Here is a 25801-nt window from a genome sequence, read left to right on the forward strand (position 1 = left end):
AAACGGATTCATTTAACGCAGGGGTGTCCAAATATTTTGCAAAGGGGGCCAGATTTGGTGTGGTAAAAATGTGGGGGGCCGACTTTGGCTGACGTCCTTTACGTAGAACAATATATTTAAGCAAAATTTAGCAAGCCATCCAGTGTGTCACATTTGCTTTATTATTTTTTTTTAATGAATAATTTCAACAATCTCGCAACTAGGCTTTGTGGCGTTGTCTTTCGACTCTCGGGCTCTTGCGAAATACTACTGCTGTGAAATTAAACTAACTTCAAGTTGCTTCAATTTCTTGCTGCGTATCTTCCCTGTAATCTTCTCGTACATGTCAGCTTGTCTTGTTTGGTAATATCGCCTCACATTGAATTCTTTAAAACAGTGACTGTCTCTTTGCAAATGAGGCAGACACAGTTGTTGCGTATTTTAGTGAAGAAATAGTCCAATTTCCACCTATCCTTGAAGAGTCGGGCGTCACACTCAACTTTCTTTTTTTTTTTTTTTTTTTTTTTTTTTTTTGTTGATTGTCGCCATTTTAGAAAATGGAAGTAATGGGTCACACGGAGTAATGTTGCTTAGCCCTTAAATACCTGCAACATGAAGCAATTATCAGAGAATCCCAAAATTTGAAAAATAAGGTCCTAATGAAACCTTTTTTTTCAAATTTGTGAAAAGAAAAGTCAAAATGAATATGTGTAATAAGCGCTCTAATATCTATAACCCATGCTAAATCATGTTTTTTTCTCGTGGAACCTGCAGATGGATGTGTTGACTTGCATCCATCTTTTTTTTTTTTTTTTTTTTTTTTTTTCCAAAAGAAACGTCAGAATTCTAAGTTAGTCTGAAAATCATGAAATTTTAGGTGTATCAAATGTAATGCATTTGGCAATAAAAGGTTAAAGTGCAGCTGCCTTTTAGTGGGTAAATGAGGAGCAGCATTTCGTGTGTAAGTTACTTCATATGCTGGTTGCAGTAGTGCTGATCAATTTATTAAGTCTGTGTGCTGGCCAGACGTTATTGATTTTATGACAGAGGCTGGGGGCCGGATGACATTTGACCATGGGCCGCATTTGGCCCCCGGGCCGGACTTTGGACATGTCTGGTTTAACCCATATCAATGGGGTAAACATTTTTTTTTGCTTCCCTTATGGTTTGTCCGCAGAGTAGGTTTTCTCACGTTTGCCAGTAAATAAGGGTGGAATGTGCTGAGTGTGGTAGTCAAAAGGAAGGAGTTTTGTTTTTCACTTTGGTTCACACACAAAAAGATGTGATCACAGGGTATTTGACTGATCTGTTGTGAATGCCACACCCATAATGATCTGGGACTCTCTGCAAACGAGTAAACACCCCTGGATATTTAATGAGGCAAAACTTAATTGAATTTATTATGTGTTGATGATCTCGATTAGTGGTGGGAACCTCTGGGTACCTCACGGTACGATACAATTTGCGATACAAGGCTCACGATAACGTTTATCTCACAATATGGCGATAAAACAATTATCGATACATTGTTTAGGAACTAGTTCTACAATATTTTACTAAGCAAGTAATAAACTGAAAAGCAAGCTCTTTAAATCTTTCTGCTGTGGTTTGAATTGAGTTTCTCACTAGTAGACGTCCAGTTAATTTGAAGTGGGAGGGTGGCAGCAAATGAATTGTTCATTCACTGACACCTGTCTATGGGGGTCAATGGCAACCATTGAGTTTATTTTGAGGCATTTCAGATCATTTGCTGTTGATTTTCAGTCGTCTAACTTTCCTGTTGATTTGGGGGCATTTCTGGGTCATTTTCTGTGGATTTTGGGCATACGTTTAGATTAAGGGAGGGGCCATCATTGCATGTAATTGACTTTCCCAATACATGAATTTAAAATTAAGACTTTGCCGGTAAAATGTTGTCTTTGAAAGTTGTAAATCAATAAAACAAACAAACAAACAACAACAAAAAATTCGTTAAAATTAATTTTCGAACATATCGTGTGACTAGCACCTTAGAGACGGTCATTTGCCTTGCTTAGCCAAAACCACCTGAGGACAGAAGAAACAAAATGAATATACGTAGATTTTTTTCTAACCTAAGCTTTCAAAAGCGACAACAACTACTGAGCGAGAACCAAGGACTGAGGATGTGGACCATGAAACGTCGTAGAGCACCATCAAAATGGTGAGCGGGGTTTCAATTTGTCCACTAAAGACGCTAATTGTACAACACAGCCACAACTGGGGTACCATATTCAAGGGTGTGGGTGACTGGGAAAAAAACTGGGCATTAAATTGGATATCTCCACAGAACACAAAAATCGGCGTCTACTTCAAAGAAAAACGAGCGAGCTCACACACACGCACACACATAACTTGGATGCCTGTATTTACGAGCATGGGCTAAGTTACTAACCGAGAATATATCGTGTAAGTAAATTTTATTGCTGACACCGCATCGTCATCAACATGCATTGCCCCCTTGCCCCAAAAGTCAAACTCCTATGATTTTGTGGCATATGGGTCACTTTCTGTGAATTTTGGGGCATTTATCACTAGAACTACCAGGAGGTTTTGATACCTCCTAAAATTACCAAGGGTGTCCCATTTTGGGACACCCTGGGATCCGCCCCCAAGCCGAGCCCATCTCATTTCTACCCCTTGGCCCACCTCCTGGCCCACCCCTTGGCCCACCCCTTTGCCCACCCCTCGGCCCACCCCTCGGCCCACCCCTTGGCCCTTCAAACGAAGCGATAAGGAGTAGGGGTAAGGGGAAGGGCTTGAAACATCAGCAAGTAAAGAGAAAACAGCCTACTCAAGAAAGTTTTCCCCCAACCTCCTCCTCTGCTAATGGCTCAATTTACGAGCAAAGACAAAGCAGCCAGCGGAGGCCTCAGAATTGTGACACAAATAAAACGCCATACAAAGCAGCCTCACTCTGGAAGGTTTCGCCCTTACTTTTGCATTCAAACACATTTTGCTTTCGCTCAAGTGACTTTTGTTTTTGATTGAAACATCAGCCCTAAGAATTGGGACACCTCTTTTGCAAGTAAAGAGAAAGCAGCCTACTCAAGAAAGTTTCCCCCCCAACCCCCTCCTCTGCTAATGGCTCAATTTACGAGCAAAGACAAAGCAGCCAGCGGAGGCCTCAGAATTGTGACACAAATAAAACTCCATACAAAGCACTTACTTTCAGACACTGTTACTTCTTACTTGACAATAAACTGCTAAACTTCTGAGGAGTTTTTTAACAGTAGTATAATAATTCTAATTCATTCGGATGTATTTGTTTGAATACCCTCTACATGTTAAAAAACATTTTTGAAAAGATCAGTTAACAATTTGCTGTGGATATACATAGATATTCAGAAATACTACAACTAAGCACACCAAGCAACAGTGGTAACAAGAAAAGTTTAGTTTAGTTTGGTTTCAAATTCAATGTAATATTTACACCATTGTATGAAACCTGAATGACAGCTTGTTTCTGAACCAAGAGTGGTATTTACTAGTATTGCATATTTTTTTCCAGCCATTTCATGTGAGGTGCTTTTCTTGTTACCACCGTTGCTTGGTGTGCTTAGTTGTAGTATTTCTGAATATCTATGTATATCCACAGCAAATTGTTAACTGATCTTTTCAAAAATGTTTTTTTAACATGTAGAGGGTATTCAAACAAATACATCCGAATGAATTAGAATTATTATACTACTGTTAAAAAAGTCCTCAGAAGTTTTGCAGTTTATTGTCAAGTAAGAAGTAACAGTGTCTGAAAGTAGCATGACGCCCATCCCCCATTCACTGATAATGGCTGAAAATTTCTCCCCAACAACCTTCCACAACGAACAGCGGAATTGCAAGTAGAGAAAAAGCAGCCTGACTTGCAAAGGTTTCGCCCTTACTTTTGCATTCAAACACACTTTGCTTTGCTTTCAAGTGACTTTTTTTTTTCTCGATTGAAAATATATATTTTGATTGAAGGAACTTTTTGTTTTGGCTTGACCAAGAAATAAACAAATCTAGTTACAAACTTATCAACCTCAAAGCTGTGAGTGATTCTAATAAAATATAAAAACATATCAAAAGCAAAATAAAGATACCAACACAAGAATTTTTTAATTTCTTTATCTTTTCATTACAGTCATCATGCAAAATACATGGTGTCTCAGCGGTGGTGCTGACGTATTTTGTCTGGGCTGTCATAGCAGGGTTGGCACTCCAATGCCGGCTCCTTCTTGCATTTGCCACAGGTGTACCTGTAGCAGTGAACACAATTGCCGTTTGCAGAGTTCTGTGAGCATTCAACTCTAACTTGACACTTGGCTCTTTTACTGGGACTGGGTGTGAGGGGCTGCTGACGAAGCTTTTTCTCTTTGCGTGACAAAAGTCACTTGAATGAAAGCAAAATGTTTGAATGCAAAAGTAGCCTCAAAATAAAGACAGCCAAAGAAATTGTTGTATTTGTTTTGCTTTTAATATGTTTTTATATTTTATTGAAATCAATCACAGCTTTGAAAGCCTACTGTTTGTTGATAAATTTGTTGGTAGATTTGTTTATTTCTTAGTCAGTTCCAAAGAAAAAGTTCCTACAATCAAAGTATATATTTTCAATCAGAAACAAAAGTTACTTGAGCGAAAGCAAAATGTGTTTGAATGCAAAAGTAAGGGCGAAACCTTCCAGAGTGAGGCTGCTTTGTATGGAGTTTTATTTGTGTCACAATTCTGAGGCCTCCGCTGGCTGCTTTGTCTTTGCTCGTAAATTGAGCCATTAGCAGAGGAGGGGGTTGGGGGGAAACTTTCTTGAGTAGGCTGCTTTCTCTTTACTTGCAAAAGAGGTGTCCCAATTCTTAGGGCTGATGTTTCAATCAAAAACAAAAGTCACTTGAGCGAAAGCAAAATGTGTTTGAATGCAAAAGTAAGGGCGAAACCTTCCAGAGTGAGGCTGCTTTGTATGGAGTTTTATTTGTGTCACAATTCTGAGGCCTCCGCTGGCTGCTTTGTCTTTGCTCGTAAATTGAGCCATTAGCAGAGGAGGGGGTTGGGGGGAAACTTTCTTGAGTAGGCTGCTTTTTCTTTACTTGCAAAAGAGGTGTCCCAATTCTTAGGGTTGATGTTTCAATCAAAAACAAAAGTCACTTGAGCGAAAGCAAAATGTGTTTGAATGCAAAAGTAAGGGTGAAACCTTCCAGAGTGAGGCTGCTTTGTATGGCGTTTTATTTGTGTCACAATTCTGAGGCCTCCGCTGGCTGCTTTGTCTTTGCTCGTAAATTGAGCCATTAGCAGAGGAGGAGGTTGGGGGAAAACTTTCTTGAGTAGGCTGTTTTCTCTTTACTTGCTGATGTTTCAAGCCCTACCCCTTACCCCTACTCCTTATCGCTTCGTTTGAAGGGCCAAGGGGTGGGCCGAGGGGTGGGCCAAGGGGTGGGCTAGGAGGTGGGCCAAGGGGTGGGCGGGCCGAGGGGTGGGCCAAGGGGTGGGCCAAGGGGTGGGCCAGGAGGTGGGCCAAGGGGTAGAAATGAGATGGGCTTGTCGGAGGATCTCCTTATAAGGCTGTCCCAAAATGGGACACCCTTGGGGATGATCCTAGGTTGTCCCAAAATGGGACACCCATGGTAATTCTAGTGTTATGGGTCACGTCTTGTTGATTTTTGGTTACAGACAGGGAAGTGACCCGTGAATCTCCCCAAATGTGATTAAAACTCAACAGGAAGTTACCTGTAAATGCCCCGAAAATCAGAAAGAATGGCTGTGAAAGCTGTGGTTTCGAATGAACCTTCATTTGCCCCCTCCTACTCTAAATGGATTGGGCGTCGAGTGCTGTCAATGACAGCCATTGAGTTAACAGAGATGGTATTGTAGTGGAAGATTTTGGTAGCAACTACTTTTTTTTTTAACGGTGACACAATTTTATAATGCGATTCTTGGCAGGAGCATATCGATAACCTTTTAGAACAGGGGTCCCCAACCTTTTTTGCACCACGGACCGGTGTGATTTGGGTCTTTTTTTCACAGACCGGTGTTCTGTCAAATTTTGCACCCTTATAAAATTTTGCTTCGAAAGCTTTTGTGGCGGTGAAAAAAGCCCTCTTTTATATTCAGTTGGACTCTCAATGTTATCCAACGGTGCTAAAAAAAACAATTTACATGATAAACATACATGCGCAACACAAAAATGGCGTAAATTGATGCTTAACGAAACGGCGAAGTTGTTAAGTGAGAGAGCTGCGTGCAGTTGTTGTGTGCTGCTCACATGGCAAACGTAAGTTAATATTTCTTTAAAGAACGTTTGTAGTGTGTACTTTGGAAGTGCTGCATTTGTGGTCATTTTTAACATTATGCACATGCCAAATTTGTCAGAACATCAGCAATGTGCGGCAGAAAAATACAGCAAATATAACATAATATTTGTTTTAGCCCTGCCGTGTTAAGTGCAGGGAAAATACAACTCACCCGCTGATTCAGTGGGAGGACTGAGCTTGTTTCGTTGCGACGAAATGGTCCCAAGATGGGAGATTAAGAGAAGCCCGCTTCACAAAGATACAATGTTGGAAATTGTAGCACAGCTTTCAGTGCTCTCCTAACGATGTCAGGATATTCCGAAATGACTTTAATCCAGAACCTCGGTAGAGTTGTTGTCTCAAATGTACGTTTAAGGTCGACGTGATTTGCGATCTCTACAAGCTGATATTCCTGTTGCACAGATATGCTCGAATCACTCGGTTTATTCACATACGGGTCACGAATCCACTCCTTCGCAGTTTGTGGCTCTTTAGTGATTGGGAAGTAGCGTAGATTTTGCTTTCTTCGAGGTTGTAGGCTCATCTTCTGGCTCGTGAGGTTCCCTTTTCCCCGTAAAAATCTGTCCAAAGACGTCTGTTTTTCTGTCATTCTAGTATGGGGGGCTAATTATTTCCGGGAACAAATGTGACGGGCGACGACCTACGTCATACGTTATTATCGAGGCCAAGCGCACATAGATATACAAAACAAGATGTACTGCTAACAGTCCAATCAATGCATTTCTATGGCGACCTCCTATCCTGTAGTTGTATATCGAGAGTAGACACGGATATTTGTGTGTTAAGCGGCACAGGCCAAATTCAATCGGCCAGAATGCAGTCGTTAATAAATTATTTATTATTTCTGCGCGGCCCGGTACCAAATGCGCCACGGACCGGTACCGGTCCGCGGCCCGGTCGTTGGGGACCTCTGTTTTAGAATACAAAGTATCACGATATATCACCATTTTGATATTTTGTCACAACCCTAATCTCGATCAAAACCAATAACTGGGGTGACCCAGATTTCCTAATCCAAACATACGACAGTGTCTAATCTCCATTCCTTTAGGTGGGGTACATACAGTGGGGCAGTGGGAGAACTTGCACAATTAGTGGTTGACTAAATACTTATTTGCCCCACTGTACATGTCAGGTTTTTAACATCTTATCCACACACCACATATTGAACAATTTTTAAAATTTGGGGTTGTTGGAAATTAATCTCAGGACCCCTTCTTTTGCAGGATGTTGTTGAGGATTTTTTTTAAAGCCATAAGGCAATCTGGCATTTGCTAACTTTGATCAGAAGAGAGGTGAAATGCTCAAATGGTCAAACTGTGTGCACTGCTTTCATCAGTGCTGCAGAATTTTCAGACCATCTTGAACAGCTATAACAGTGTGTGAGGAGAGAAAAACCTCTTTAAAATTCATTGCTGAATATCCCAGAAAGTGTCAACAGACGGTTGGGGGGAAAAAACAACAACAAAAACGTGTGACACATCTCAATACTTCCATGAGGCTTCTTCCCTAATAATTGGTACTGCTGGGCATGAAGCGACATTGGTTCTCGCGCCCGTGGCGCGAGTACGGTTCAGGCCTCAAAAGCAATCTGAGGGCTGATTGGTGCAGTGACATATGCCGAAGCGCCGCAGAAGCAGAGGTGACGACGAGTTCAGGCCCGCTCAACACGAGGCGAGCTCCCCAGCTGCCACTGAGATTGAGCGGAAGGCCCAAGGTGAGGACGGTCTGTGTCTCGGGTTGCTGAAAGATGCATGAGGCCGAGTGGCGGCACGTGTGTGCGCTGCATTATTGATACAGAGCGACAAAATCTTCCCCAGACAGTTCCCTGACCTAATGGGAAGTGTTTTCTGTCTACCCTGCCTTCACAACGTCCTCACTCCACCTTGGCCACTACTTTATTGCGGAAAATCCTTTTAGTTTTACGGAAAGAAGTGTGATTACATCTACTAGTACTTTGAAGGACATTGGAAATAATTAAGTCATCTGTGACAGGAGTCCAAATCTACATTTATCCAAGCAATTGCTCTGTTAACAAGATCATTGTTGATGAAGGTGGTCCTCTTAATTTATTGCTTTGTAAGTGTGGGGTGGGAACAGGAGTTTCAAATAAATGGTTAGGTGTTGAGGTTAGAGAAAAAAGAACTCAGTTGATCACTTGTTAGCACACCAAAGCAGAAAGCCCCTACCAGGGTGTTGATGGCTAACTCATAATGGTGTAATTTAAGTCAAGGGGGGGGGGGGGGGGTCTCAACAATTTTGTTTTGTGCAATTCAGCACATGTACAGTATATTGAAGGATGCCCACAGCACATGTGGCGCATTGAAATGGTTTCAAAGGTTATCACTCTTCTCTAAGATTTGTATCTTTTGACAGATTGGCTTTTTTTATATTGACGTCTAAGATTCTGAAAAACCGAATAGTCTTTTTATAGGATGTTGCCGGATGTCGAAGACATGGAGATAAGCCGTTATCGCCAAGGACGAAAGGATTTCAATCAGTCGTAAAGCTCAATGCAGGCGGCGGCAGATCTAGAACATGATTAGACAAATCATGTGCACTCTTGCTCTGCAGTACAAAATTTTGCATCAGCAATAGAAAAATATGTAGCATCGTCGTATATAGTTTTTGAGAGGATTTAGAGTTAGATTTTAGGTGTTACCTCTTGGTCTTAAGGTTAAAGATATGGAGAATCAAGTTTAAGTTTTGGGGCTTGGGAATAGCAATTATGATTTAGAAATAAATAATAAACAAAAATAATAAGAAGAAATAAGCCAGGGTTTGTGGTTTTGTCGACCACCTATGAAAACTACAGTGGTATGAAAAGGTATCTGAACCTTTTGGAATTTCTCACATTTCTGCATAAAATCACTATCAAATGTGATCTGATCTTTCAAAATCACACAGATGAAAAAACAGTGTCTGCTTTAACTAAAACCACCGAAACATTTATAGGTTTTCATATTTTAATGAGGATAGCATGCAAACAGTGACAGACGGGGAAAAATAAGTAAGTGAACCTTCTGCCCAAGGAGACTTAAAGAGCAAGTGAAACCAATTTTTACCAAACAATTTAAGTAAGGCGTGTGTCCAATCACTGATAAATGCGCTGCCCACTATAAAACACACCTGGTAAGAATTGTCTTGATGAGAAGCATTGTCTGATGTGCATCATGGCTCGGTCAAAAGAGCTGTCTGAAGACCTGCGATCAAGGATTGTTGATTTGTATAAAGCTGGGAGAGGATACAAAACCATATGGTGGAATACACAGACAAGTCTGAAAAAGCAGTTTCTGCTCTTGCACCCCTCTTTAAAATGAAGAGCTGTATTTTAAGCCAAAACAACTGTTCTGTTTGATAGAACAATGTGTCTATATGCTGGCATAGCAGATTCATGGCGCAATAAGCCCCCAAACTATTTTTAACTTGCCCGTTTTACCCTCAAAACCCCCGTTTACAGATGTCGCACAACCGCTTTTGTTTCAACCCAGCCATAAAACTAAGGCAATTAATTGTATTTATTATTCAAAATGTCTGTCATTTTTAGCTTAGAATCATTAATTGATGTCTAATATTTCGTCTAAAAAAAGACTTTAAAAAATTATTCACTCGCGTGTTTTAAACTTTTAAACAAATTATGTCACAATGAAAAAAATGGTGTCTGTAAAAAAGTCACGGATATTTACCTCATAACTATCGCTTAATTGTATTTTTTTTTTGTCTCTGTTGCATTTTTCCGATATGTTAGATGATAAATAATCGATCCAAATTAAGAAAAAAATCAGGAAAAAAAAACATTTAAAAAGTTAAATATATGAAAAAGAAAATCTCGACCACTCCTTGATGTCTGCGATTTTTGCATCGTGACCCTCGTTATATTACCATGTTTCACCCATAAAATCCCCCAAAAATCCAGCTGTGGCCACTCACAGCTGTGTCTTGACACTCAGTGATAAATGCTACATCGAGTTTTTGGATCAAAACAAGGTAAGTACGCGATAATATCTCGTTAAAGTCATGCCGTCTGTAATTCTGCTCTCGCGTGCTCTCACCTCCAGATAGGGTTTTGCTGTTTAATTTTTTTTTTTTTAAATGCCCTCCTGTTCAAAATGTTTCTTCCCCCAGAAAATTGAGATTTTAAGCTTTCCAATGATGTATCACACGTACATATCGGACAATTTTTAAAGTTGGCTAAATTGGGTGTCTCAGAGCGAAACTTCAAGTCACCTAAGTGTTTTCCGCCATGTCTAAAAGTCTGGATGTTCATCAATTGACAGTCAGAGAAGTTGTCTACAAATGGAGAGAATTTGACACAGTTGCTTCTCTCCCAAGGAGTGGCCGTCCACCAAAGATAACGCCAAGAGTTCAGCGCAGAATACTCAGCGTTAAAAAAGAACCCTGTAGTGTCTGTTAAAGATTTAGAGAAATCCTTGGCACAGTCCAATATCTCTGTGCACACATCAAATATATATAAAACTATGGCCAATAATGGTCCTCATGGGAGGACTCCACGGAGGAAGCCACTGCTGTCTAAAAAAACAAAAAAAAAAACGTTGCTCGTTTAATGTTCGCAAAAAGGCACTTCGACACTCCCCAGAAGTTTTGGAAAAATATTTTGTGGACTGATGAAACCAAAGTTGAATTTCTTGGGAGTAACACACAATGTCATGTGTGGAGGAAAAATGGAACAGCTCACCAACATCATCAACACCTCATCCCCACCGTGAAGCATGGTGGAGGGAACATCATGATTTGGGGCTGTTTTGCTACTTCAGGGCCTGGACAACTTGCAATCATTAACGGAAGAATGAATTCAAAGGTTTATTAGGAGGTTTTGGAGGGAAACCTGAGGCCTTCTGTCAGACAGTTGAAGCTAAAAAGAAGTTAGATGCTGCAACAAGACAATGATCCAAAACACAGAAGTAAATCAACTTCAGAATGGTTTCAGAAGAACAAAATACAGGTTCTGGAGTGGCCAAGTCAAACTCCAGACTTGAACCCCATTGAGATGCAGTGGCATGACCTAAAGACAGCGATTCATGCCAGACATCCCAGGAATCTGACTGAACTAAAGCAGTTTTGTAAAGAAGAATGAGACAAGATTAGTCCTAATCGATGTGCCAGACTGATCTGCAGCTACAGGAAGCATTTGGTTGAAGTTGTTGCTACCAAAGGGGGCGGGGGCACAAAATATTAAATATGATGGTTCACTTACTTATTTTTCCACCTTTTGTCATTTGGTAAACATTGGTTTCAATTGCTCTTTAAGTCTCCTTAGGCAGAGGGTTTACCTACTTATTTCCCCCCTTCGGTCATTGTTTGCATACTATCCTCATTAAAATATGAAAACCTATAAATGTTTGGATGGGTTTTAGTTAAAGCAGACACTGTTTTTTCATCTGTTTTGTTTTGACAAAGATCCGGTCACGTTTGATGGTGATTTTGTGCAGGAATGTGAGAAATTCCGAAAGATTCAGATATTTTTTCATACCACTGTATAGGTGCTGAGCCCCGCACAGAAAGCAACTGTTCTGTGCTATTCCACAACTTTGCTGTATAGAGCACCTGGCCTTAACAACCTCACCTTTCGTCCCCTGGATAATGGCAACACAGTGTTGAACACTGTTGCCCCTGTGGCTCTCTCTGCAGGGCAATATTGTGCATCAACAACTATTAACATTTGCTGGAGAATCATCTGAGAATCTCCACAAACAAACTGAAGTGTTTTTCCTTTTTTAAGTGTGTCTCTCTAACCTAACATCCTCCTCCAAGGGACTGATGATTCATCAAAAGCACTTTATAGTGACTATTTTTAACAAGAGGTCTCCTGGCTGGTGCTCGCAGACTAACAGAAGTGGCAATGCAGGCAGAGATGTTTCTATTTGAACTCATGAATGACACTCTGGGGACTCAATAACGGAAAAGTCACAGAGGTGTGTTTACTCTTGTTTAATTTGAGAAATGTTACACTGTGGCCTCGTCTGTCAATAAAGTGTAGATCTAAAGGAAGTCATCGACATGTTGACAACCGTATCTCGTTTTTGGGACACCCTCAGATTGAACCCTGTAGTTTTTTTCATTAATCTATTGTTATCTGCACTACTTTCCCTCTGTGTGATAGAGCAAAGACATCCGTGGGGTTACACTTACAATAATAGCCCAGATAATTCAAGTATTTCACACCCCAGTTTCACATTGTCCAGATGGAAAAGAACATGCACTTAATTTAAACCACTGACCTGTGCAATTTCAACCAAGTTTCTTTAAAGGGGAATTGAATGCAAACTGTTTTTCTCCAAGAATGAGTGCACATGCCCTATACTGGCTAACTCGGAATCTACAGGCAACAATAAGTTCACAATTAATTATCAGCCGTGAGACAAAAAGAATAAAAAATCAAGGTCCACACTAAGGCTGTTTGATTTTGCCCAATAAGAAAATCCCGATTATTTTCTCTCAAACCCAGTTTTCCAATATCGATTACACATTTCATGGCAAAATAAAGATAATGACCAAAAAAAATTGGAATGTCTTCTATTTAAACGTAATTTTTCTGTTCAAAAAAACGCAAACCCCTGGTTATTTATTGTTGGTTATTTATTGTACACGACGTTGCATCAAACGCAGAATTCGCAAATCTTTACTTTGGTCTGAGTTTTTAAAAACCCTACTTTTTAATTCCCAAAATATGCGTCTGCGTGTGGATGATAGGCCAAACCGTAGAAAGTTCATTTTTTCCAAATGGCGTACCGCACGCATGCTATTTTTAGACCGTGACGTCGCATCGTAAAGCGGAAGTAATGCAGAAGTGGGACAATATAGACCCGCCCTAGCATTGAAACAGTGTTAATTATGCTACTTTTCTCCGGTAATCTTTCAAAAATGAACATGCCGATCAGACATTGCTTTTTTGGAACTTGTAGAAACGACTCTATTCAAAAATGAACATGCCGATCAGACATTGCTTTTTTGGAACTTGTAAAAACGACTCTAGACATCACGACAAATGAAGGATGTTTTCTTCATATGTTTCCCAAAACCAAAAAAAGGAAAAAAATGTGAAAAATGAATCAACTTGCGAGGACTTTAAACACCAGCTCGGTGAATCCATTCACATTTCATATGCAGTAAACATTTTGTTGGGTTGGCATGGTCTTTCAGAGGACAAAGAGGTAAGCCATTTGGATATTTTTAACTTATTTTTTAGACGTTGTGCCATGCTGCTTCTGTCTGACAATGAATGACCTGCAAAGAATTAAAATGGTATCTGACTGCCACTGTTACCTTTTCTATTGTTAAAAAACAACTTTAGTAAGGGGGAAATAAATAGATAAATGTAAATAAATTATAGAATTAAGATTTGTTATCAATGAAAAAATTTAAAGTGTTTGTTGGCTGTCACTGAGTAGCATTTGCGATCGCTACACAAAATATAAATTACCCCTAAGAACGGTCAGAGACGTAGGACAACCAGAGGATATAATATACTATAAGAAAGACATGGCTGGTGGTAAAGGACAGCTTGTTGAAACAGGAGAATGTCATTGTCAGTCGCGTAAGAAAAAAGGTGTCGATAAAATCTAAGACTATGCCAAGGTTCGGCTCGTTTTTTTTGTCTTTTTCAGCCCTCAACACTCAAGCCATCTTTTTAACTGAACATTTATATGTACTTCCAAATCTTTGCAAGTGAATTTGTACGAAGGACATCATTTTCGGAGAGAATTGGTAGGTTTAGCTTTGTAAACATCTCCGTCATACACGATTTCCATTCATTTCCTGTAGGGGACAAACGGTGGCATGTCCTCCCTTAGCAACAGTAGGTAACGTCATGAATATTAATCAGCGGAAGTGACGTGTTGCTTGCAATACGCCATTGTATTGTGATCAGTCCACGAATAATAAAGTAGTAGCCACAAACAAGATTAAGAACAACAGCAACAATAAAGTGAGTGAGACCTTGAGCCCTCCCTCTAGCCGTCTAATAAAAAGACTTAAAGCCTATGCAGTATGATTTTTTTTTTCCCATTTTTTAAGGATTAAGATTATAAAGGAGAAAAATGTGTTAAATTCCCAATTAATGGACAGTAACTGTTCCAGGTTAGGATGTTAGGTTTTGAAGGAATCTGACCTTCTAGCCAGGCCGCTGGAACCACGCCAGCCGAACCGCCGGACCCTCGCCGCCGCAGCTCCGATGACCCGGGCCGGCGGGACTCCGGAAATCCGGCCAGAAGGGCAAACTCCGCACGTTCACCTTAGTCTTAATTAACCCTTTGTACTGACTCCATTTTGAAAGGTTTAAAGAAGGCTAACTAAGAACAAGTTGACAATTTATTCAGGTCGACAGCGATCAAAACGGCAAAGTGAAACAGAGACACTCAGGTGAGGAGGCAAACTCGTTCCTAGGTCACCATATCAGAAGTCAACAAAAGCGTCCCGAGAAAAATGAAAACACTTAGTTAAACTTTCAGTCTTTTGAAGGCTCTCGTGGGGTGGGCCATGGGCAGTGGCGCCACCAGGGGGGTGGCCACACCCACCCTATAAATTTGTTGGCCACCCCTCTTGCCAGTATATCGTTAGATTGTTGTGGCATCAGTTATGCGTTTAATGCTAAATGCTCAGCCAGGCAAGCTTTTCCCCAGTAATTTGTTTTGTTAAATGTACACCTTATGCCTAATATATACATAACACAATAAAACAGAATTGTTGTGAAACTCAAAATGTTGACCGGACAGTTATGGACTATGCACATTAAATCATTAGTAACATCAAATATTACACAATACACTAAAGTATATCAGTAGCCGTGTCCTTAAGTCTTTCTGATAGTTTCCCCCTGACCTTTTTACTGCAATAATATAATGAAAACCTGATATTATGGCTTTTAGTTTTGGTTTGCCACCCCAAGATTTTAAGTGCCCCCATCTGGCCACCCCTATGAAAAATTTCTAAAGGCGCCACTGCCCATGGTTAGGAAGGGTGTGTTTGGGATTATTGTCTGTTTGTGGATTGGACAGGAGAATTCAGGAGTTACTGTTTGTCTGGGCAATGAGGGTTTTGGATATTGCCACCTCAGCGTCAAAGGGGCTCTTGGAGTCTTGTCAGTCGTGTTATCAGTTGGATATTGGGTGTTGGTTTTCCTTGTATCGGGACAGGGCATCCCTTCATTTGTTCTGGACAGTCAGGGAGAACTGATTGCGAGAGTTGGTGCGTCAGTTGCATGACGCACGCGCTGGTCTTCTGTTATAAGAAGACGTTGTTTATCTCTAATGCCCTACAGTATATTATGTTTGTTTTCCTTAAACTATGGCATAGGGGGTATTTATTTTCTATTGAGTGTGTTAGAGTAATAAAAACAGTCAAACAGTAAATACGAGGAACAATACTATTCCCTGATTGATTATATTAAGTGTGTTAGAGCAATGCAAACAGTTAGACTGTGCCTACAAGAAATGGTACTATCTCATTCAGTTTATTTGTTGGAATTAAAGTCCTAGCTATGGTTTAGGGCATTGTTGGGCAAACCGGTCCTCAAGGGCCGCAGTGGGTCCTGGTCTTTGTTACAACCGATCCAGCACAGGCATTTAAACCAAGGACTGGTCCGGGGAAACAAGAAGCACCTGACTGCAATCAAATGGTTGCACTTGTAAGACACCAGGTTGGTGAAATATTGTCCTCTTGATGGGTTGCAACGAAAACCCGCACCCACTGCAGCCCTTTGTGGAATAGTTTGCCCACCCTTGGTTTAGGTACATGTTCAACTATGTTCTTCTTTATGTTAACATAGTTTATGTTCTGACACTTTAGACAGAGTGAACATTTTTAAAGACAACTGGAGATATTCGTTTCCAAGACCAATGATCAGACTACTTTGTCCCTATTAAGGCACTGTATATGGAAAATTAAAAGAACGTGATTCCCTGTGCTCACACACAGGATGTTAATTTTCTATTTGCGAGCACAGGATTAGTGAGAAACTGTAAAAGGTATCGATCCGAGGCTGGTGGAAGCGCGGAGGGAGCCTCTTCATTTGCTTTTACTGCTCTAGCTTAAGTGATTTATCCTTAGGGTTCATTAGCCTCATCCTCATGCCGGGCACGTGACACCTTGCACTTTAAGTACAAGTCTTCTGGCCGTCTCACAGGTTGCTCAATAATGATCCTGTTTTGTGCTTTTGTGTGTCCTCAGGAGCAGCCAGGGCTTCATGCACATGAAGCTGTCCAGGACAAAGGAGAACAAGTATGTCCTCGGCCAAAACAGCTGCCCTTTCGACAGCGTGCCCGACATCATCCACTTCTACTCAAGCCGCAAGCTGCCCATCAAGGGTGCTGAGCACATGTCCCTGCTGTACCCCGTTGCCATCAGGACACTATAGTGTGCCACACAGACCAACACCCTTATTATGGAAAGGGACATATCAAAACTGCTGATTCTGACTCATCTCACTGTTTGACAGATTCCCACGGATAAGTCTTCAATGCAGGAGCTATTTTAGTTTATTTATGACCGAAACGTGCTTACTTCCCTCTTTTTTATTTTGGGCATTCCCACATACAAGCTACAACGACATTACTCATGGCTCTTCATCTAAAAAATGTGGCTTTTCTGTAAGGTCACTACTAAGGATGGGCATTTTTACTCAATTGTATTTCAAAATCAATTTTACCACAATAAGAATATCTCTAAATGGTCTTAATTTTATTTTCAATGCCAGTGTCATACTGAGCAGAATAACAATACCCAAGAGATACCATACTTGAGGTTTGTGTGGATGAGTAAAGAAACTAGTTTGTGGCTTTCAGGCTTTTGCGTAAGGCTTTGATTTCACGTAATACACACTAGGAAGACAAACCAGAAACATTTTCATGATGGGTGACAACAGAGAAACAAGTTTGTGGTCCTACTGACTTAGGACATTTGTGTCCTGAGTTGTTTTTTTGATACTGGTTTCTAGTGTTGGGCATCGAGCATTGATGGGATCCGGTAACTAACATTCCAGTTCTCCTGGAACCGTTCAAATTTTTTTATTTCGATTCCAAGTTTCTATGCCCTGACCGCCAAACGTAAAAAGTAGCTGCCGAATACCACGAAAAAGTCACATGAAAACTAGGTCTGTCATGAAGAAAATCATATGAAGTGGCTAATTTAGCTCAGCACAAAAACGTGTTGCTTCCCTTCACATAAATGACAGAAAAGTAACAGAATAAACACACCGAAATGATATCAGACCTTCTGTTAAAACGTGCAAACTTACAGATTTTGTTTTATCAAGGGTAGGGTTGGGCTTCGAGCATCGATAGGAACCGGTTGTAACACTCCGATGCTCCCGGAATCGTTCAAATTTTTTAATTTCGATTCCTTGTTTCGATGACCTGACCGGCGAGTGGAAAAAAATTGCTCGAGTTTAAAGACTGATGTTTATATACAAGTTATGAGGGGTATTCAAAAAGTAATGCACCCAACTTTATTATGTACAAACAAATTATAATAGCAACATGTATTATAAATCAAAATAAAGGTACAAGTGTGAGGATTACATTTTTACCTCTCCACATAGTCTCCACCTCTCTCAAGAGCTACAGTCCACCTTTGAACGAGGGCATGTATACCATTGTTGTAGAACTCAGCCGGTTGATCTCTAAGCCAATTCTTGACAGCAGTTTTCACTTCATCGTCATTGCCATATCGGTTGCCCTGGAGTCCTTCTGTCATTGGACCAAAGAGGTGGTAGTCTGACGGTGTCAAATCAGGAGAATATGGCGGATGTGGTGGTATCCCATTCCATCCAAATGAAGTGATGACCTCCATGGTCCTGATGCTTGTGTGAGGACGTGCATTGTCATGCTGGAGGAGCACGTTTGCCATGTCCAAGTTGGGCTGAACACGTCAAATTCTTGCTTTGAGCTTCCTAAGAGTCTGAATGTATACCTCCACAAACCCTAACCCTCAGAGTGGTTTCTCCCTCTGCAACAAGGAATTTGATTACAGCTCTTTGTTTCTGACGAGCTTCAAGAGGGGCAGCCAGTTTGAAAGCTAGTTTAAACTTTAAAAGTCTGAAAATAAGAAAAACACATATAACAATCGCAAAAAGGTGTCTCCTATCATGTTTGTGCCAAATATGAACAAGATTGGTAAAATCCTGTACGAGCAATGCACTTGAGTGCATTACTTTTTGAATGCCCCTCGTATAATTAGCCCTGTGAGAAGTTCATTTAATTTCAAAAAACGGGGAGAAGTTAAGACTTTAATATAAACTATGCAATTTTTTGGATCCTGCATTTTTTTTTACCTTGCCTCTTAAAAGAATCGGGAATCGTCCGGAACCGGAATCGAAACGTGGAATCGGAACCGGAATCGTTCAATTTCAAATGATGCCCAACCCTAATCAAGGGTTCCCAACGATGTGTAGTGCAGTGGAGGTGTGTAGCATCTGTACACCTCAATGATTCTTTTCAAAGTCCTTATAGGTCACCACTAGGGGAAGCCAAGTGCACATAGCAAAAGCAAAGAAAAACTGTAGATTCGTTGGTTACGATAGTTACGTTAGTGACATCCTATGGACAGATGAACAATATATCAGTTTGGGAAGAAACTTAAAAAGTAGTCAACTTAAGATCAGGGACAGAACACTCTCCGCCTGGAAAGATGTCAGTCTTTAATTAACTTGTAGAAATACAGTGGTACCTCGACATACGATCGCTTCGACACATGATCTTTCGAGATCCGACGTAAAATTTGACTTGACATTTGTTTCTACATCCGACGACATGCTCTAAATACGACAATCTATGACAGCACCACAGTTTGTTTTTCCGCAAGACGGACGCATGGCAGATTTTCTTGTGAGAGAAATCAATATTGGTTCCTACAATGTGAGTGCAGGTGGTGAAAAAAAGGAAAAAAGGTGATGCTGACCGTTACCATTGACATGAAAATAGATATGATAGAAAAATATGAGCATGGGGAGCGCATCCATGATATGGCTCGCTCAACAATACAGCCGTTTGATGGTCTATGACGGTCCTCCTCCGTTCGCCAGTCTTTATAAGTTAAGGTGGCAATCAGTATTGTGGTAACATCGCCAAAGAAATCGTCAGCTTCGTCAGGTTTCTAATAATTTATTCCATCAACTTGTGCCGAGTGTCCCCCGCAGCAAGTAAACAAGATGAAAGTGAAACGAGCTCAGCCTTAAAAAGGCTCACTATCAAATCAGCCACGCGATGCATTCAGGTACACAACGCAAACACATTCGCCACAATAGAACCCGGTTTGTTACATTATTACAGGTATTATTATTATTCTGGCAATTATTATTCCAATTTTTATTCACAATGTATTTGTTTTGCTCTTTGTAATTGATATTTGCAATAGTAGCATCAGTATTAATTGAGAATTTAGTGTAGGTTTTCAGGCTGTGGAACGAATTAATGGAATTATAATGTATTCTTATGGAAAAACCCTGCTCGACATACGACCATTTCGACTTACAAACAAGGTCCTGGAACGAATTAACTTCGTATGTAGAGGTACCACTGTACCACCTAAAATAAATGACGCAATACAATAAATGCCTGCAGCATAAGACACTCTAAAACATAGGCAAAAGAATATGTGTAAATGTTTTCTCCGTGAGCTTTTGAAAAATAAAGGAAAGAAACTTCATCATGTTCAAGTTCAAAGACTGATATTTATATACAAGTTAAAAATAGCCCTGTGAGAAATTCATAGCAAAGTTAATTGAAAGTTCATATAATTTAAAAAAATAATCAAGAAGTTAAGAAATGAATATAAACTACCGTAATTTCCCGTATATAAGGCGCACCCGTGTATAACGCGCACCCCACATTTTCTTGTAAAATCTAGGGAAAATTATTGTACCCGTGTATAATGCGCAGCTTAATTTTAGCACCAATAAATAGGAGAATACAAGAAAACAGAGCTCGTGTACAGATACAGAAATGTCATTTTACTGACTGGTGAAACACAGCGCCAGCATAGCACGTTGGTAGTTCAAAACATTACCGTAAACTGACAATATGTACGGTAATGATATGATTTGACAACTTCTTCAACTTACCAGAATCCAGGAGAAAACAAAACAGATGTGACTTTTCTTTTAAAAGCTGCTGTATAACTTGCTTGTTTCATCATGATGAATAAATGTTTCTTCCATGGTTTTATACGGTAAAATAAAAGTGAGGATTTACGTCGGAAATCGGAAAGAGTGCATCACTGTACACTAGACTGTAACAATAGGAACTATTGCTAATTGGGTTTGTTTCCCGAGGGACAGATATAGTTGACGGACACAGGAAGTCTGTGTTGTGTTACGTTTGTTATGGTCCGAGTTGCGGAGCTGCAATAAACATTGAATTAAATGAGTTCAAGAAACTATATTCTGTGCTTTATGAAGAGTGAAAAAAGCAGAATTTAACACAGACGAAATCATTCGACCAATCAGAGTGAAGTATTACCGAAACAAAATGGTGACGTCACGTACCGTAATGGTCGGCAACAGATCGCCGCATACGTTTCTTCAACACAACATGGTCATGTCAATAAAAAAAAAAAAATCGGTCTTTACATATATACATATATATATATATATATATATATATATATATATATATATATATATATGTCTCCACCCCTGTACCCGTGTATAATGCGCACCATGATTTTACAAGTTGATTTTGGGGGGAAAAAGGTGCGCGTTATATTCGGGAAATTACGGTATGAAATTTTTTTTACCCTGCCTATCAAAAGAATCAGAAGCGAGAATCGTTTGGACCCGGAATTGAAACGTGGAATCAGAACCGTTCAAATTCAAACGATGCCCAACCCTATTGATTTCCAGTCAAGGATCGCACTCATTTTCTCTCTATTACATCAGAATACCTAATGGTTCACTAATTCCTACTACGCCCATCCTTGGTTTACACTATGCACATAGATTCATATAAAAAATGGGGGTGTGACGATTGTCCGTGTCAGAGGGAGTCCGGTTTCTACGTTGATGTCTCTTTCATGTCACCATCCATACTCTCCACCATCCGTCAGCGAGGGGGAGGCGTGTTACTCCAATGACAGCGTAAGTGGCAAGGCAGGCTACAGAGAGAGCGTGATAGATGGATCAACCTGTCCGAAAAGCACCAATGAAAGAACTAAACCCCCCTTTTAACCCTGGAGCCATCCTCTCTCCCCCCTGCAACTACGCCTGCATTGTCTACCTCAGAAAATCAATACCATTCAGCCATCTGTCTGCGGATCAATAGGTACAGTGGGATGGCCCGCATCGATCTGCTCTCTGCTCCCCAATTTCTTTAAAATCACATCATTTAGAATTTTTTTAATGGAAAAAAAGGACAATTCCAGCCCAGCTTTGGTGTGTTTTAGTCACTACTTCGATGCTGTGTGATGTCAAATGTTGGTTTGAAGCCTTATAATGCATGGAGATCAGCTGACTACAATCCTGCTTTGAAATGATTGTTCCCTGACTGTAATTTATTGGTGGGCTGATTACGCCCCTTTTTGTCGTGATCGTGTTCTCCGGAAAGACTTCTGTGGTGCTCTATGTTTTGCTCTTTACTGCTCGTTACGCCTCAGCCCAATTCTTCCTTACCAACACAGCGCAGTTTGTTGGAAGCCCGATGAACATTTAAACTGGAACTTGATGCATTCACGCCTCCATTTCAAAGACTCAACGCTTAGTCGTGCTTTGAACCACTCTAAGAAAAACTAACTTCCTGGATTTTGCTCACCAAGCACATTTGGATTTTTGTGATTTTTTTCCGTAATTAAGGAAGGGAATCGGATTGTGATGTCTCGTTGAATGCTTAGCAAGGTGATAGAATCAATTTTTTTTTGACAGTGGATGTTTAATTTGTTCGGAATGGCAACAGAAGTTAAAGTGCCTGTGACACCATAAAAAACTTAAATGGCATTATTATCCAAATTAAAATCATATTTCTAGACAATTCGACTACATACGACAAAAAACGCAGATGACGAGAAATGAGTACCGTATTTTTCGGACTACAAGTCGCACCTGAGTATAAGTCGCACCAGCCATAAAATGTCCAACGAAGAGAAAAAAAACATATAAGGCATTGTAAGGTATTGTAAGTCGCATTTTTGGGGGGAAATTTACTTGATAAAATCCAACACATACAGTGTCTTGCAAAAGTATTCGGCCCCCTTGAATCTTGCAACCTTTCGCCACATTTCAGGCTTCAAACATAAAGATATGAAATTTAATTTTTTTGTCAAGAATCAACAACAAGTGGGACACAATCGTGAAGTGGAACAACATTTATTGGATAATTTAAACTTTTTTAATAAATAAAAAACTGAAAAGTGGGGCGTGCAATATTATTCGCCCCCTTTACTTTCAGTGCAGCAAACTCACTCCAGAAGTTCAGTGAGGATCTCTGAATGATCCAATGTTGTCCTAAATGACCGATGATGATAAATAGAATCCACCTGTGTGTAATCAAGTCTCCGTATAAATGCACCTGATCTGTGATAGTCTCAGGGTTCTGTTTAAAATGCAGAGAGCATTATGAAAACCAAGGAACACACCAGGCAGGTCCGAGATACAGTTGTGGAGAAGTTTAAAGCCGGATTTGGATACAAAAAGATTTCCCAAGCTTTAAACATCTCAAGGAGCACTGTGCAAGCCATCATATTGAAATGGAAGGAGCATCAGACCACTGCAAATCTACCAAGACCCGGCCGTCCTTCCAAACTTTCTTCTCAAACAAGGAGAAAACTGATCAGAGATGCAGCCAAGAGGCCCATGATCACTCTGGATGAACTGCAGAGATCTACAGCTGAGGTGGGAGAGTCTGTCCATAGGACAACAATCAGTCGTACACTGCACAAATCTGGCCTTTATGGAAGAGTGGCAAGAAGAAAGCCATTCCTCAAAGATATCCATAAAAAGTCTCGTTTAAAGTTTGCCACAAGCCACCTGGGAGACACACCAAACATGTGGAAGAAGGTGCTCTGGTCAGATGAAACCAAAATTGAACTTTTTGGCCACAATGCAAAACGATATGTTTGGCGTAGAAGCAACACAGCTCATCACCCTGAACACACCATCCCCACTGTCAAACATGGTGGTGGCAGCATCATGGTTTGGGCCTGCTTTTCTTCAGCAGGGACAGGGAAGATGGTTAAAATTGACGGGAAGATGGATGCAGCCAAATACAGGAACATTCTGGAAGAAAACCTATTGGTATCTGCACAAGACCTGAGACTGGGACGGAGATTTATCTTCCAACAGGACAATGATCCAAAACATAAAGCCAAATCTACAATGGAATGGTTCAAAAATAAACGTATCCAGGTGTTAGAATGGCCAAGTCAAAGTCCAGACCTGAATCCAATCGAGAATCTGTGGAAAGAGCTGAAGACTGCTGTTCACAAACACTCTCCATCCAACCTCACTGAGCTCGAGCTATTTTGCAAGGAAGAATGGGCAAGAATGTCAGTCTCTCGATGTGCAAAACTGATAGAAACATACCCCAAGCGACTTGCAGCTGTAATTGGAGCAAAAGGTGGCGCTACAAAGTATTAACGCAAGGGGGCCGAATAATATTGCACGCCCCACTTTTCAGTTTTTTATTTGTTAAAAAAGTTTAAATTATCCAATAAATTTTGTTCCACTTCACGATTTTGTCCCACTTGTTGTTGATTCTTGACAAAAAATTAAAATTTTATATCTTTATGTTTGAAGCCTGAAATGTGGCGAAAGGTTGCAAGGTTCAAGGGGGCCGAATACTTTTGCAAGGCACTGTAGAACAGATCTGTCATCTTGAAAGGCAATTTAATATAAAAATACAAAAGAGAACAACATGCTGAATAAGTGTACAGTACAACGAAATGCGAACATACTGTCCTCACCAGGACGCTACTGCTCGGTCCTGGCTATACAGCGAGCTTGACGTCCGTATAATTGGCAGAATCAATTTCGTCCTCGATACCAAACAGGTTCGCATCAACGTAAATAAATGATAATTAGGTGCTATTACAGCAATGACACAAACGGTTAGCATACGTTCGCTAGCATTAGCACATCGTTCAAACAACCACACAACTGGCTGTAAGTGTCCGATCGCGGGTGGAAAACACACAACAACAGAAAAGATGATCCACACAGGCGTTGCCTCTGTAGAGATATTTTACAAGCATTAACAATGAACGTATGTTCGCAGCCGTGTCTCTCTCTCCCTCTCTCTCTCGCCCACTTGCTCAGAGACGCGTGAGCACTCTTCTTTGCGTACACAAGTGTGGGTGCACCCTCACATGGGCGTGAAAGCGCCACAAACTAAAAGCATGCTTTTCAATGTAAAAAAAGTCAATGACACAATTGAACACACATTGCCAAAGGCAGAACCCGAACGTGGCCATAGCTCTTACGAGTTATTCAGATAACTATAGCATAAAGAATATGCTAACAAGTTTACCAAACTATCAGTGTCACTCCAAAACACCAAAATAACATGTGAAATGATATCATAATGTGTTAATAATTTCACACATAAGTCGTTCCTGAGTATAAGTCGCACCCACAGCCAAACTATGAAAAAAACTGTGACTTATAGTCCGAAAAATATTGTATTTCATTCTGGCGTTTAGCTACTCCTGTCATTATAGCGCTCTGGCGCAGCCATCTGGGTGATGACATCAGCAGAGTAACAATTTCCGCTGATCAGAACGAGGAAAATGCGATGGAGAGGAGCAAAATATAATTGTTTTTATCTCTTCAATATTTTTGTCTTGCGCTAAATGGAATATGAAGTATTAATTTATTCAGTACGACAGGGCTAAATTACTGCATAATGGTCAAAACTGCCAACTTCTTAAACCTCCCGAACGGTATTTTATTTGCCTGGCACGGCCATACTGTTCTCCCTGTGTTTTTCAAACACTGGGGGAATAGTCTGGGACCCAGCCCATTAACGGCCTCTCGAGCAAGTACAAAATCAATCGACAAATCAGATTCATTTATTTGCGTGATGTGTTCTTAACGAGCAATGTCACTCTTCCGCGTCGGAAGTCGTCTCCGCAACAACACAGATGGTGAACAGGAGAGCCGAGAATATGTTCCAATCCACGGTAAAATCAGTTTTAAATTACCAAAAACACATTGACACAAGTCATTGACAACAGTCTGTCTCGTGCTAGCCATGTTGAATAAACTCCGCTCTCCTCGTATGTTTACTTCCGCGTGCAAGTCCCTCGTCCCGCCCGTCGCTGATTGGTCCACTAAGCTGTCTGTTTGCTGTGGCTTGCTCCGCCCTGGAAGTTTTGTCCGCTTAATGGTGGCCAGACTCAATAGCTGGAACAGCGGTGAGTCTGGAGTACCAGGCTAGTATTTTATGCCACAGGAGTTAGTCGGCTCTTGTCATTTCCCTGCGGGGACTAGAGCTATGATACATGATAACCCAAACGAGCGAAAGTCTCTTCTTTGACTTTCGAAAACGAAAAGTCACACAAAACTTACCCTGACTCATGTCACAAAC

General features: G+C 40.6%; 1 protein-coding gene across 4 annotated transcripts in view; it reads left to right on the forward strand.

Annotated features, from left to right (window-relative positions):
• Nucleotides 1–22495, forward strand: part of LOC130923581 (SH2 domain-containing adapter protein F-like) — a 220357-nt gene extending 197862 nt beyond the window's left edge. For all 4 annotated transcript variants that reach the window (XM_057849362.1, XM_057849344.1, XM_057849353.1 and 1 more), the window contains one exon: nucleotides 16461–22495. In XM_057849362.1, coding sequence (XP_057705345.1) covers nucleotides 16461–16647 — 187 coding nt within the window. In that variant the 3' untranslated portion in view covers nucleotides 16648–22495. The remainder of the gene's footprint in view (nucleotides 1–16460) is intronic.
• The last annotated feature ends 3306 nt before the right edge of the window (nucleotides 22496–25801 follow it).

The sequence above is a fragment of the Corythoichthys intestinalis genome, chromosome 1 (genome assembly GCF_030265065.1).
Source record: "Corythoichthys intestinalis isolate RoL2023-P3 chromosome 1, ASM3026506v1, whole genome shotgun sequence".
NCBI classification, from domain to species: domain Eukaryota; kingdom Metazoa; phylum Chordata; class Actinopteri; order Syngnathiformes; family Syngnathidae; genus Corythoichthys; species Corythoichthys intestinalis.